At 38.7% G+C, this 12,478-nt stretch overlaps 1 protein-coding gene across 1 annotated transcript in view; it reads left to right on the top strand.

The window, feature by feature from the left end:
• Positions 1–5,118: 5,118 nt before the first annotated feature.
• Positions 5,119–12,478, top strand: part of ANTXRL (ANTXR like) — a 60,205-nt gene continuing 52,845 nt past the window's right edge. Inside the window, exon 1 of the mRNA XM_032313695.1 lies at positions 5,119–5,659. Coding sequence (XP_032169586.1) covers positions 5,382–5,659 — 278 coding nt within the window. The 5' untranslated portion in view covers positions 5,119–5,381. The remainder of the gene's footprint in view (positions 5,660–12,478) is intronic.

The raw sequence follows: 12,478 nt of genomic DNA, 5'->3' as shown, positions 1-12,478 counted from the left end.
TGGTGAGTGCTATGAAGTGTGTAAACCTGGTGATTCACAGACCTGTACCCCTGGGGCTAATAATACATTATATGTTTATTTAAATTTTTTAAAAAATATTTTTAAAAACCCCACATTGAGATACCATCTTACACCAGTTAGAATGGCCAAAATTAACAGGACAGTAAACAACGTGTGTTGGAGAGGATGTGGAGAAAGGGGAACCCTCTTACACTCTTGGTGGGAATGCAAGTTGGTGCAGCCACTTTGGAAAACAGTGTGGAGATTCCTTAAGAAATTAAAAATAGAGCTTCCCTATGACCCTGCAATTTCACTACTGGGTACTTGCCCCAAAGATACAGATGTAGTGAAAAGAAGGGCCATCTGTACCCCAGTGTTCATAGAAACAATGGCCACAGTCACCAAACTGTGGAAAGAACCAAGATGCCCTTCAACGGATGAATGGATAAAGAAAATATGGTCCATATATACAATGGAGTATTATGCTTCCATCAGAAAGGATGAATACCCAACTTTTGTATCAGCATGGGCAGGACTGGAGGAGATTATGCTGAGTGAAATAAGCCAAGCAGAGAGAGTCAATTATCATATGGTTTCACTTAATTGTGGAACATAAAGAATAACACGGAGGAGGTGGGGAGTTGGAGAGAAGTGAGTTGGGGGAAATTGGAGGAGGAGATGAACCGTGAGAGACTGTGGACTCTGAGAAACAAACTGAGGGTTTTGGAGGGGAAGGTGGGGGGTGTTGGGTGGGCCTGGTGGTGGATATTGTGGAGGGCGTGTATTGCATGGAGCACTGCATGTGGTGAATAAACAATGAATTCTGGAATACTGAAAAGAAAATTTTAAAAAAGAAAATATCACAATGATGTTTCACCTCATGCTTGTTAGAACAGCTATTATCAAAAAAATAAGAGATAACAAATTCTGGTGAAGATGTGGGAAATGGGGGACCCTTGTGCACTATTGGCAGGACTGTAAATTTGTATAGTCAAAATGTAAAACAGTATGAAATTTCCTCAAAAATTTAAAAACAGAACAACTATATGATCCAGCAATCCCGCCTCTGGGAAAATACGTGAGGGAAACAACAATACTAAGTCAAAGAGATTTGTACCCCCATGTTTATTGCTCCATTATATGCAATAAGCAAGACATGCAAGCAACCTAGGAGGTCATCAAGCGATTGTGTGATAGATATATAGATATAGATATAGATATAGATATAGATATAGATATAGATAAATATATATTTGTAGATATATTTCAGCCATTATGTATATATATTTCAACCATTAAAAAAGGAAATCTTGCCATTTGCAACAGCATAGATGAAACTTGAGAGCATTATTTTAAGTGAAATAAATCAGAAAAAGAAGGAAAAATCTGTATGATCTCACTTACATGTGAAATTTTTTAAAAAATTTAAACATAGAAAAAGAGATCGTATTTGTGATTACCAGAGGCAGAGATGGGAGGAGGAACTGGATAAAGTTGGTCAAAATGTTCAAACTCCAATTATAAGATAAATAAGTAATACGGGTGTAAAGAACAACAGTGCTTTACAGGATATTTGAAAGTTGTTCAAAGAGTAGATTCTAAGAATTCTCATCACAGGAAATTTTTTTCTTTTTTCTTTTTTTTTTCTGTATCTATATGAAATGATGGGTGTTAACTAAATTTATTTTGCTAATTATTTCACAATTATATGTCAAATTGTTATACTGTAAACTTTAAACCTATACAATGCTATATGTCAATCATATCTAAATAAAACTGGGGAAAAGAGAATCTCAGCTAATAAATGCATTATAATAAAATTTGAAATCACCATTTTGCAACTCTTATTGAAGATTTAGACATCTATCTACAGTCATTCTAACCGTCAGATAAAATGTTGTCAAGGGATTTAACCATGAGATAAAATGTTGTTGGAGGACTTAATGGTGGTAACAGGCTCACAAATCCAATCCATTTGACCAATCACAGCATCACTAAAAGTGCAACTATCAAACAACATGTGTCTCCTGATATAATGTAGGAAGAACAATATCATAACAAAAATGAACCTGAGATTCACCAAGCTTCTAGCTCCTAAATACTGGCTTACAGGAAATTTGATGATAGAATAAAGGTTAGTAAGATGATTAGGAAAGAATCAACCAAATCTAAGATGTGGGAAATTCTACAAAATGACTTTTTAAACATAAATTGGATGAGATAAAAGGAGGTAAAACTAACAACAACAATAATAATAATTATGGAGTGCCACAGGCATATTCTGTATCTCTTGATGTATTGTTTTTCATACTTTTAAAAAGTAAGATTAAGAGTCAACTAATTTTCCTCACCATGGGGGCAATATCCTCCCTGTTGTGAATGCATAGAGTAAGAAAAGACATAATTAAGTTAGGGTAGGAATTATAAGGAAGCCATTACTACAGATAGAGCATAAATATAAAAATCAAATATTTCTGAACAACTTTATACCAATATATGCAAAGAGATGTCCAAATTCCTGGAAAATGTGATACCTAAAATGACTTGTAAAATAAATGGAAGTACTAAATAATGCAATGTGTTGGTCTGTTTTGCCTACCGAAACTACGTACCACAGGCTAGATGGCTTAAACAACAGAAATTTATTTTCTCATAGTCTAGACACTACTGGAAGTCCAAGATCAAAGTGATAGCAGGGTTGACTTCTGATGTGGATTCTCTTCCCAAATTACAGCTGGCTACTTTCTTGGTGTGTGCGTGGGAAGAGAGCTCTGGCATTTCTTTTCTTATGAGGACACCTGTCCTATGGGATTAAGGGCCCACACTTAATTATCTCCTTTAAACCTCATCACCTTCTTAAAGACTGTATCTCTAACTACAGGGACAGAATTTAGTAATAATATTCAGTATATGTTAAATAAATTATATGAGTAGTTTATCAACTTCCCATGAAGAAAACAGGCACAGATGATATACTACCAAATGTTCAAGGAGTTGATTATGGTGATCATATTTGAAGTCTTTCCAAGAGAAAAGAAAGTAAAAACACTTCCAAATGCATTTTACTAAGTTAGCATTACATAATATCCAAACCAGATAAGGACAGGACAAAAATAAGAAATATAAACTGATTTTTCTCATGCGTATAGGTAAAAAATTTAAAAATTATAAACTAATAATAAACTCAATCAAACAGTGTTTTAAAAAATTACCATGGCTATGTTAGGTTTTGTTTGTAAAATGTTAAAATTAGTTTTAACATGCATTGGTGAAATTAATCATATGAATAGATTACTGGTGAAAAATATATATGCATCACGAAATATGCAGAAAAAGAATTTAATTCTTCTTAGGAAAAATTAATCATTTATGCATAATTTGTAACAAACCAAGCAGAATATGGAAACTGCCTAATCTGATAAATAATTTCCACCAAAAGTCTTTCATAAATAGTATTTTTTTCTTTTTTAATTTTTTTATTAAATTTTTAAATTTTTTATTAACATATAATGTATTATTAGCCCCAGGAGTACAGTTCTGTGAATCGCCAGGTTTACACATTTCACAGCACTCACCAAGCACATACCTTCCCCAATGTCCATAACCCCACCAGCCTTTCCCTAGCCCCCTCCCCCTGGCAACCCTCAGTTTGTTTTGTGAGATTAAGAGTCTTTTATGGTTTGTCTCCCTCCTGATCCCATCTTGTTTCGTTATTCTTTTCCTACCCCCCAAACCTCCCATGTTGCCTCTCCACTTCATATCAAGGAGATCATATGATAGTTGTCTTTCTCTGATTGACTTACTTCGCTAAGCATAAATGGGATTTTTCACGTTGATATGTTAAAAGTATTCTTGTAAAAGTCAAGAATGCCTCCATCACAGGTTCCAGACAACATGGCATTAGAGAACCAGCCAGAGTAATTTCTTTGGTTTCTGTTTTTTATGGAAACCAAAACTGCTCTACAGACATATGTTAGAATTAGGGAGCTTAGCAAATTATATGAATAATCAATAATACATCTCCTCACAACACCAATAAAAGTTTAAAAGCTTTATTTTTAAAATGTCATTTACATTAAGAGCAAAAATATAAGATATTTAGGGAAGGCACTTGACAAAAAAAGACAGGGTCTTCATAGGGAAATTTATATCCAAGGCACTGGAAAAGATATAAATAAATGGAGACATTGCCAGGTTCACTGATACTGGGAGTCCAGATGGCAGATTCAAATCAGACCAAAGAGTATCTATACATTAATGATCAATTAATTAATTTAATTCATTAATTAAATTAATTAACTACAGTGTTACTGTAATCAAGTATTAAAAATTTGGGGAGACTTTTCATAAGATCAGGCAACTAAAACAAATGGCCAATGGCCAATCTAAATTCAAAACTGGATATTTTGAAAGTATTGCTCATGGCAATTATTAGCTCCTACTGTTCTCAGAGGCTACAGTGTGTAAAGTTATCTAGAATCAATTTAGAAGAATCATAAGCCTATGATCTAAATGAAAAGCAAGAGGTAAGAAGAAGATCTAAAATTTATATGAGATTTATATAGTGTTTCTAAAATTTATATGAAAGAGCAAATGGGTTTTCCATGTTTTTCCATGAAGCAGAGACAAGCCATCTCCACTCAGCTCTCTTTGCATTTCTGATCCACAGACACTGTGCACATAGGAAATGGTTCTTGTTTTATGTCATTAATTTGCAGGTGGTTTGTTACACAGCAGTAGATAACTGGAATGTCCCTCATTCACAAAGGACTTTGGAATGCTTTCACCTTCTAGACCTTCTAGATCCTTCCATGTCCATGGGTGGCTTCAGTGTTCACATCAATGATGATTACTGTACTCTAGTCTCCCAGCTCCTGGACCTCTTCACCCACAGGGATGTCCCCATCTAAGCCACCTCAGCTGCCACCTTTGAGTTATAAAAAAGCAGGATCTTGAGGATTTTAATGCCCACCTGGAAGGTTTAGGATAAGAGACAAATGGCGGCCTCATCTTATCCCACCCCACTCCCCGCCCCCACCCAAAAATCCCAGGACTCTTGCCTGGGGTTGTCAGAAGGCAGGACACTGAGCAGAGCGGCAGGTCATAAAGTCACCATGCCAACCCTCCTGCCCATCATAACAAGGCCTTCTGCCCTGGGGGCACGGAGGAAGGAAAGCGCAGGTAGTGGGGCCATCGCCCCAGAGCCAGCCACTTACCTCTTCCGCCCAAAGGGCAGGTAGCAGGTGGAGGCTTGAAGTGGGTCTTGGGAAAGGGCTGGAGAGGCAGAGTCCTCCTTGGCACAGGAGGAGTCCACCGAGACAGCAGCCTGAGGCGACCTGAAGTGGCCAGAATCCAGCAACATCGCGAGAGCGACCCAGAAAATGGGGAGCCGCAGCCTGGGTTTGCAAGGCCCTGCACTCTTCCTGCTGCTGGTATTGCCGCCTCCGCTGCTGAGAGCCGGAAGCTTCCTGCACACGATCAAGGCCTCCAGAGACATGAATGAACCCGGTCAGAGCAGGAAAAGCCAACACCACAACCCCCGCCCACATGGGAAAGTCCTCCAACCCAACAGCGGTCCGAGCCGCTATTTACCGGAGATCCGGATAGACGAGTCCAAAAAATGCCAGAGTAATTTTGATCTTTACTTCATCTTGGACAAGTGAGTGGCGCTCCTGCCCTACCCAACGCCCCAAAGGCAGAGCGATCCCTGAGGCTAATATGGGCAAGAGGGGACCAAAGGGGATGCCAGCTTCCGTGAGGGGAGGGAAAGGGGATTCTTTCCCTCAAGAAATCTCTGCAGACTCGTTCTTGAGACAGAAGGAATGCCCCCAAGAATTTGTTCTCTGGGACTTTTCCTTTTGGAAAGGAGAAAAGGCCACAATAGGGTTTTGGGGTGGCTCTCAGTCCCTCCTCTGACAGGGCCAGGATCTGTGCCCTGCATGTCCCTTAAACAGCTGGAGGGGCAGGTGATTGCTAGAAGCTCTTTCTAGTTAGAAGCTCGCTGGGTTTCAGTTTCTGTCTGTATGGTTTTTTGCTTGTGTTGCTTTTCACCCACATGGATTCTATTTTTACTGGGCACCAGAGAGATTGCCCTGTTGCTTCTGGTGGGCATTCTCAGACTGTCACTGCTTAGAAAATCCTTTGCTTTCCTTCCCAGACTTTTGCTTCCTTCTTCAACCCCTTGGAGACCATGTTCTGGATTTAGTGCACTTCCAGAACAGCTAGGTCTGGCCAGCTGTTGTCCTGGGAAGCTGGGTTGTGCATTGGGCACCCTGTGGCCCTCAGAGAAGGAAAGGGGGTGGATATTCATCCTGGGTGGATATTCGTTTCTAACTGGCGTGTTGGATTGAGAATGAACTTTACTGGGTCAATACTATCAATGGTATGAGAATAATAATATTAAAGCACATTTTGATTTCCAAAACCCTCCCACTTACACTTCATCCTCAAAACCACTCTGGGATGTAGAGTAGGGAAGATATTTGCACTTGCTATCTCCTGGAAAGGGGGTGGGATCTGGAAGTTGGATGAAGTAGCTCCCAGGCTGGTAGGGATGACAGGACTCTGGCTTCCTGTGTACCCTGATTACAGCATGCCAGGCTGTACTGCCTCTGGTTACTCTTATTCTTTGTGGAAGCTGATGACCTGGGGGTTGGGAGGGGGGGCAAGTGTGTGGCCAGCCACCGGCTTCTAAACAAAACCAGCAGATCTGGGAGCCGCTCTGTCCACTGGAATAAGTTCCTCCTCACTGTCTAGTGAAGGGACTTCTGAATTGCTCTGAGCAGGTCTTGCCTCAATGATATTTGGCCCAGCCCAGGGAGGTGATGATTTCTCTCTTAGGCATTAGGGTTGGGGTTAGGAAGACTCTTGTTTGTTGGGAGATTTTTGATTACTGATTCAATTTCTTTGCTGCTTTTGGATCTGTTCAGGTATTCTACTTCTTCCTGTTTCAGCTTTGGTAGTTTATATGTTTCTAGGAATTTATCTATTTCTTCATTTGTTGGCATATAAATGCTCATAATATTCTCTTATAATTGTTTGTATTTCTTCAGTGTTGGTTGTGATCCTTCCTCTTTCATTTATGATTTTATATTTTTAAAGATTTTATTTATTTATTTATTTATTTGACAGAGATCACAGGTAGGCAGAGAGGCAGGCAGAGAGAGAGAGAGGAGGAAGCAGGCTCCCTGCTGAGCAGAGACCCTGATGTGGGGCTCGATCCCAGGACCCTGGGAACATGACCTGAGCCAAAGGCAGAGGCGTTAACGCACTGAGCCACCCAGGCCCCCCATTCATGATTTTATTTATGTTGGTCCTTTTCTTTTTGATAAGTCCAGCTAGGGGTCTATCAATCTTGCTAATTCTTTCAAAGAACCAGCCTAGTTTCATTGATCTGTTCTTTTTTATGTATTTCTGTATCATTGATTTCTGCTCTAATCTTTATTATTTCTGATTTAGGCTCTATTTTCTCATCTTTTTCCAGCTCCTGGGTGTAAGGTTGGGTCTTGTGTTTGAGACTTCTCTCACTGTGTTGCTATATACTTCCCTCAGGACCACCTTTGCTGCATCCCAAAGGAATTTAACTGTTGTGTTTTCATTTTCATTTGCTTTAATAATAAAAAAATATTTTTTAATTCTTCTTTAATTTCTTGGTTGACCCATTCATTCTACAGTAGAATGTTCTTTAACCTCCACATATTTGTGGTCATTCCAAATTTTTTCATGTGGTTGACTTCAAGTTTTATAGCATTGTGGTTTGAAAATATGCAGGGAGTGATCCCAGTCTTTTGGTACTGACTGAGATCTGATTTGTGACTTAGTATGTGATCTATTCTGGAGAATGCCCCATATACACTCAAGAAGAATGTGTATTCTGCTGCTTTTGGATGAAATGCTCTAAATATATCTGTGAAGTCCAATTAGTCTAGTGTGTCATCCAAAACACTTGTTTCCTTGTTACTGTTCTGCTTCCATGATTTGCCATTTTCATGGGTGGGATATTAAAGTCCTCTAATATTATTATATTATTATCAATTAGTTTCTTTAATTTTGTTATTAATTGGTTTGTATATTTGGCTTCTCCCAAGTTAGAGGCATAAATATTTACAACTGTTAGATCTTGGATAAACCCCTTTATTATGATATAGTATCTTTCTTCATCTCTTATTACAGTCTTCGCTTTAAAATCTAGTTTGTCTGATAATATGGATGGCTACCTCAGCTTTCTTTTGATGTCCATTAGCATGGTAAATTGTTCTCCACCCCCTCACTTTCAGTCTGGAGGTGTCTCTGGGTCTAAAATGAGTCTCTTATAAGCAGCACATCAATGTGTCTTTTTTTTAATCCAATCTGATATCCTATATCTTTTGATTGGAACATTTAGCCCATTTACATTCAGAGTGATTATTGAAAGATATTAATTTAGTGCCATTGTATTACCTGTAAAATTGCTGTTCCTGTTAATTGTCTCTGTTCCTTTCTGGTCTTTACTACTTTGGGGTATGCCTTCTCTCTCTCTCTCTCTGTTACTTTTGAGCTCACAGGATCCCTTTAATATTTGTTGCAGGGCTGGTTTAGTGATCACATAGTCCTTTAGTTTTTGTTTCTCCTGGAAACTCTTTACCTCTCCAACTATCCTTAATCACAGCCTTGCTGGATAAAGTATTCTTGGCTGCATACTTTCCAGTTTAGCATGTTGAATATATCATGCCAGTCCTTTCTGGCCTGCCGGGTCTTTGTGGGCAGGTCTGCTACCAACCTTATGTGTCTGCCCTTGTAGATTCAGGGCCTCTTGTACCCAGCTGCTTTGAGATTTTCTCTTTATCTTTGAAATTTGTAAGCTTCACTATTATATGTCGGGGTGTTGACCTATTTTTATTGAGTTTGAAAGGGGTTCTCTGTGCCTCCTGGAGCTGAATGCCTGTTTCCTTCCCCCAGATTAGAGAAGTTCTCAACTATAATTTGTTCAAATAAACCTTCTGCCCCTTTCTCCCTCTCTTCATCTTCTGGGACCCCTATTATACAGCTATTATTTTGCTTTATGGAAATAAGTCTCTCTTTGTGATCTAATAGGTTTTTTTTTTCTCTCTTCTTTTCAGCTTCATTATTTTCCATCATGAAAATATTTTATATTTTACAGATATAAATCTGCTATAGCACTGACTCTTTCTTCTGCTCATTCATCTTCATTTTTATGTCCTCCACTTTGGACTGCATCACAGTTATAGAATTTTTAATTTTGGACTGACCAGATTTTATTTCATTTATTTCTAGGTAAGGAATTCCTTAGTGTCTTCCATGCTTTTTTCAAGCCTATCTAATATCTAGAATCATTTTAAAGTTCTAATTCAGACATCTTACTTATATCTGTATTGATTAAATCCCTGGCAGGGAGTACTACCTGCTTTTCTTTCTTTTGGGGTGAATTTCTCCATCTTGTCATTTTGTCCAGAAAAGAAAAGAGAGGAGGAGAAAAAAACAATAATAACAATAAAAAAAGACAAAGCAAACAAAGACAAAAACAAAATAAATAAAACAAAACAAAACGAACCAGATCCTGGGTATGTTTTAGTCTGCTTGTTAAAGGAAACAAGATCCACTTACATCAACTTGGATGGAACTGAACAGTACTATGCTAAGTGAAATAAGTCAATAAGAGAAACACAATTATATGCTTTTACTCATATGTGGAACGTAAGGAGTAGTGCAGAGGACAATAGGGGTATGGGGGGGAACTGAATGGGAAGAAATCAGAGAGGGATAAAAACTATATGAGACACTTGACTCCAGGAAACAAACTGAGAGTTGCAGAAAGGGAGGTGGGTGGGGGATGGGGTAACTGAGTGATGGGCATTAAGGAGGGCATATGATGTGATGAGCACAGGGTGTTATAGTGAACTGATGAACATTTGAATATTATATCAAAACCAATGATGTACTATACCTTGGTTAACTGAATTTAAATTTAAAAAATAAATATAAAAATTTAAAAATAGGAAACATAATAAAAATTTTTAAAACTAGACCCAAAAATAAGAAAAAAAGACTTTTAATATAAAGTGAAATACAATGATGGGAAAAAATAAATATGTATATAATGTGTACATATAAACACAAAATTTAAAAGAATTGAAAAAATAAGAAAATAACTGGAAAAAAATAATACTGAAAGCCTAAAGAATAAAGAATGCTGTATACTGTTTTCCCCCAAGTGCTGAAGTTTTGCAGCCTTCTATGATCTGTAAACTTGGTGTGAGATAATTGTTTGTGTTGGTCTTCTAGAGGGGAGGCCTGTTGCACTGACTCTCAGTGGCATTCGCCCTGGTGGAAATGTACCTCCAGTGTGAAGGGAGTTAGGGCTTGGCGTAAGCAGCTCTGGACTCCACTCTGTGGCACTGTTTTCCTGCTTGAAGGCTTTCAGTGCTGATGGGGCCCTGCTCTCTAGTCCTGGAGCTAAAAACTCACTCCCCCAACTCTTCATTGAGCCCTCACAGAAAAGTAGTCAATGACTCTTGTCTCCCTGGTTTTCATTGCTAATCTGGGTTCACCCAGACTATGACTCAGCATTTTTATCTCAGATGCATGCCCGAGTTTCAAAACTCCAAATTTTTCTGACTCCTGCAGTTCAGATACAAGCTATTTTTCTCCAAGTGATGAGAGAAGGTCTTGCCTCACTATTGCCTTTTGCTGGACCCTCCCAGGAAAGCAGTCACACAACTCTGCAATGGTTCACAGTTTAAGGCATGGCTGAGCAGAAAACTGGTACCTAGACTTGTTGTTCTCACCCAGCTTCCTTGCTCTGATGCCTGGGAACTCTGCCACATTTGGGCATACCTGTTCTTGTGACCGTGGGGATCCTACAATCACACTGTCCCATCTGGAATACCACTCCACTTTGCCCCCTGAATACCTTTAAGCCAGGGACATCCCCCAATGTAATACACTGCAAGAAGTTCTGATTTTACACTCTACTGCTCCAGAAGCATGCTCCTACCTATGCAGTATCCTCAGCTATTTCTCCCTGGATTCATCTAACTTCCTAACTTTCAAAAGATGGTCACTTTTCTACCTGTAGACTTGCAGCATTTCTTTTCTCAGATTGTCAATTGACTTCTCATGTGTTTAGAATGATTAGACAACTATCTAGGTGTATTTGAGGAACCAGACAAACTTAGGATGTCCTTCACCATCTTCTGTTTGTACATTTTCTTTAGAAAAATGCCTATTGAACTCCTTTGCCCATTTTTGAGTTGTTTTGTTTTTATTGTTGAGTTGTAAGAATTTTTTTTAATTTATTTTTTATTTTCAGCATAACAGTATTCATTATTTTTGCACCATACCCAGTGCTCCATGCAATCCCTGCCCTCTATAATACCCACCACCTGGTACCCCGACCTCCCACCCCCCGCTCCTTCAAAACCCTCATATTGTTTTTCAGAGTCCATAGTCTCTCATGATTCACCTCCCCTTCCAATTTCCCCCAACTCCCTTCTCCTCTCTATCTCCCCATGTCCTCCATGCTATTAGTTACGCTCCACAAATAAGTGAAACCATATGATAATTGACTCTCTCTGCTTGACTTATTTCACTCAGCATAATCTCTTCCAGTCCCGTCCATGTTGCTACAAAAGTTGGCTATTCGTCCTTTCTGATGGAGGCATAATACTCCATAGTGTAGATGGACCACATCTTCCTTATCCATTCGTCTGTTGAAGGGCATCTTGGTTCTTTCCACAGTTTGGTGACCGTGGCCATTGCTGCTATAAACATTGGGGTACAGGTGGCCCTTCTTTTCACTGCATCTGTATCTTTAGGGTAAATACCCAGTAGTGCAATGGAAGGGTCATAGGGAAGTTCTATTTTTAATTTCTTGAGGAATCTCCACACTGTTCTCCAAAGAGGCTGCACCAACTTGCATTCCCACCAAAAGTGTAAGAGAGTTGTAGGAATTCTTATATGCTCTAGATAGCAATTCCTTTTCAAATATATGATTTGCCAGTGTTCTCTCTCATTCATTAGGTTATCATTTCATTTTTTATGCTATCCTTTGTACAAAAGTTTTTAATTTTGATATTTGGTTTATCTATTTTTCTTTTATTGCTTGTGTTTTGGGTGTGATATCCAAAACACCATTATCAAATCCAACTTCATAAGGCTTTTTCTCTGTATTTTCTTCTTAAAGTTTACATTACAGACCTTTGCACAGACCCTAGAGTCACTAACATGTATGGAGAAAACATTAAGATATTTTTGTATCCCTGGAATGATTAAGGAGACTATGCCTGAGTTTAGGCACAAGATCCCTTTAGCAGTATGCATTTTAGCAGTTTGTATTTTTTATGTTATGATAATCACCATACAGTACATCATTAGTTTTTGATGTAGTGTTCCCTAATTGATTGATTGTGAATAACACCCAGTGCTCCATGCAATCTATGCTCTCCTTAAATACCCATCACCAGGTTCACCCATCCCCCAC

This window comes from Mustela erminea, chromosome 14 (assembly GCF_009829155.1).
Source record: "Mustela erminea isolate mMusErm1 chromosome 14, mMusErm1.Pri, whole genome shotgun sequence".
Taxonomy (NCBI): domain Eukaryota; kingdom Metazoa; phylum Chordata; class Mammalia; order Carnivora; family Mustelidae; genus Mustela; species Mustela erminea.
This window is presented reverse-complemented; position numbering and strand designations above follow the sequence as displayed.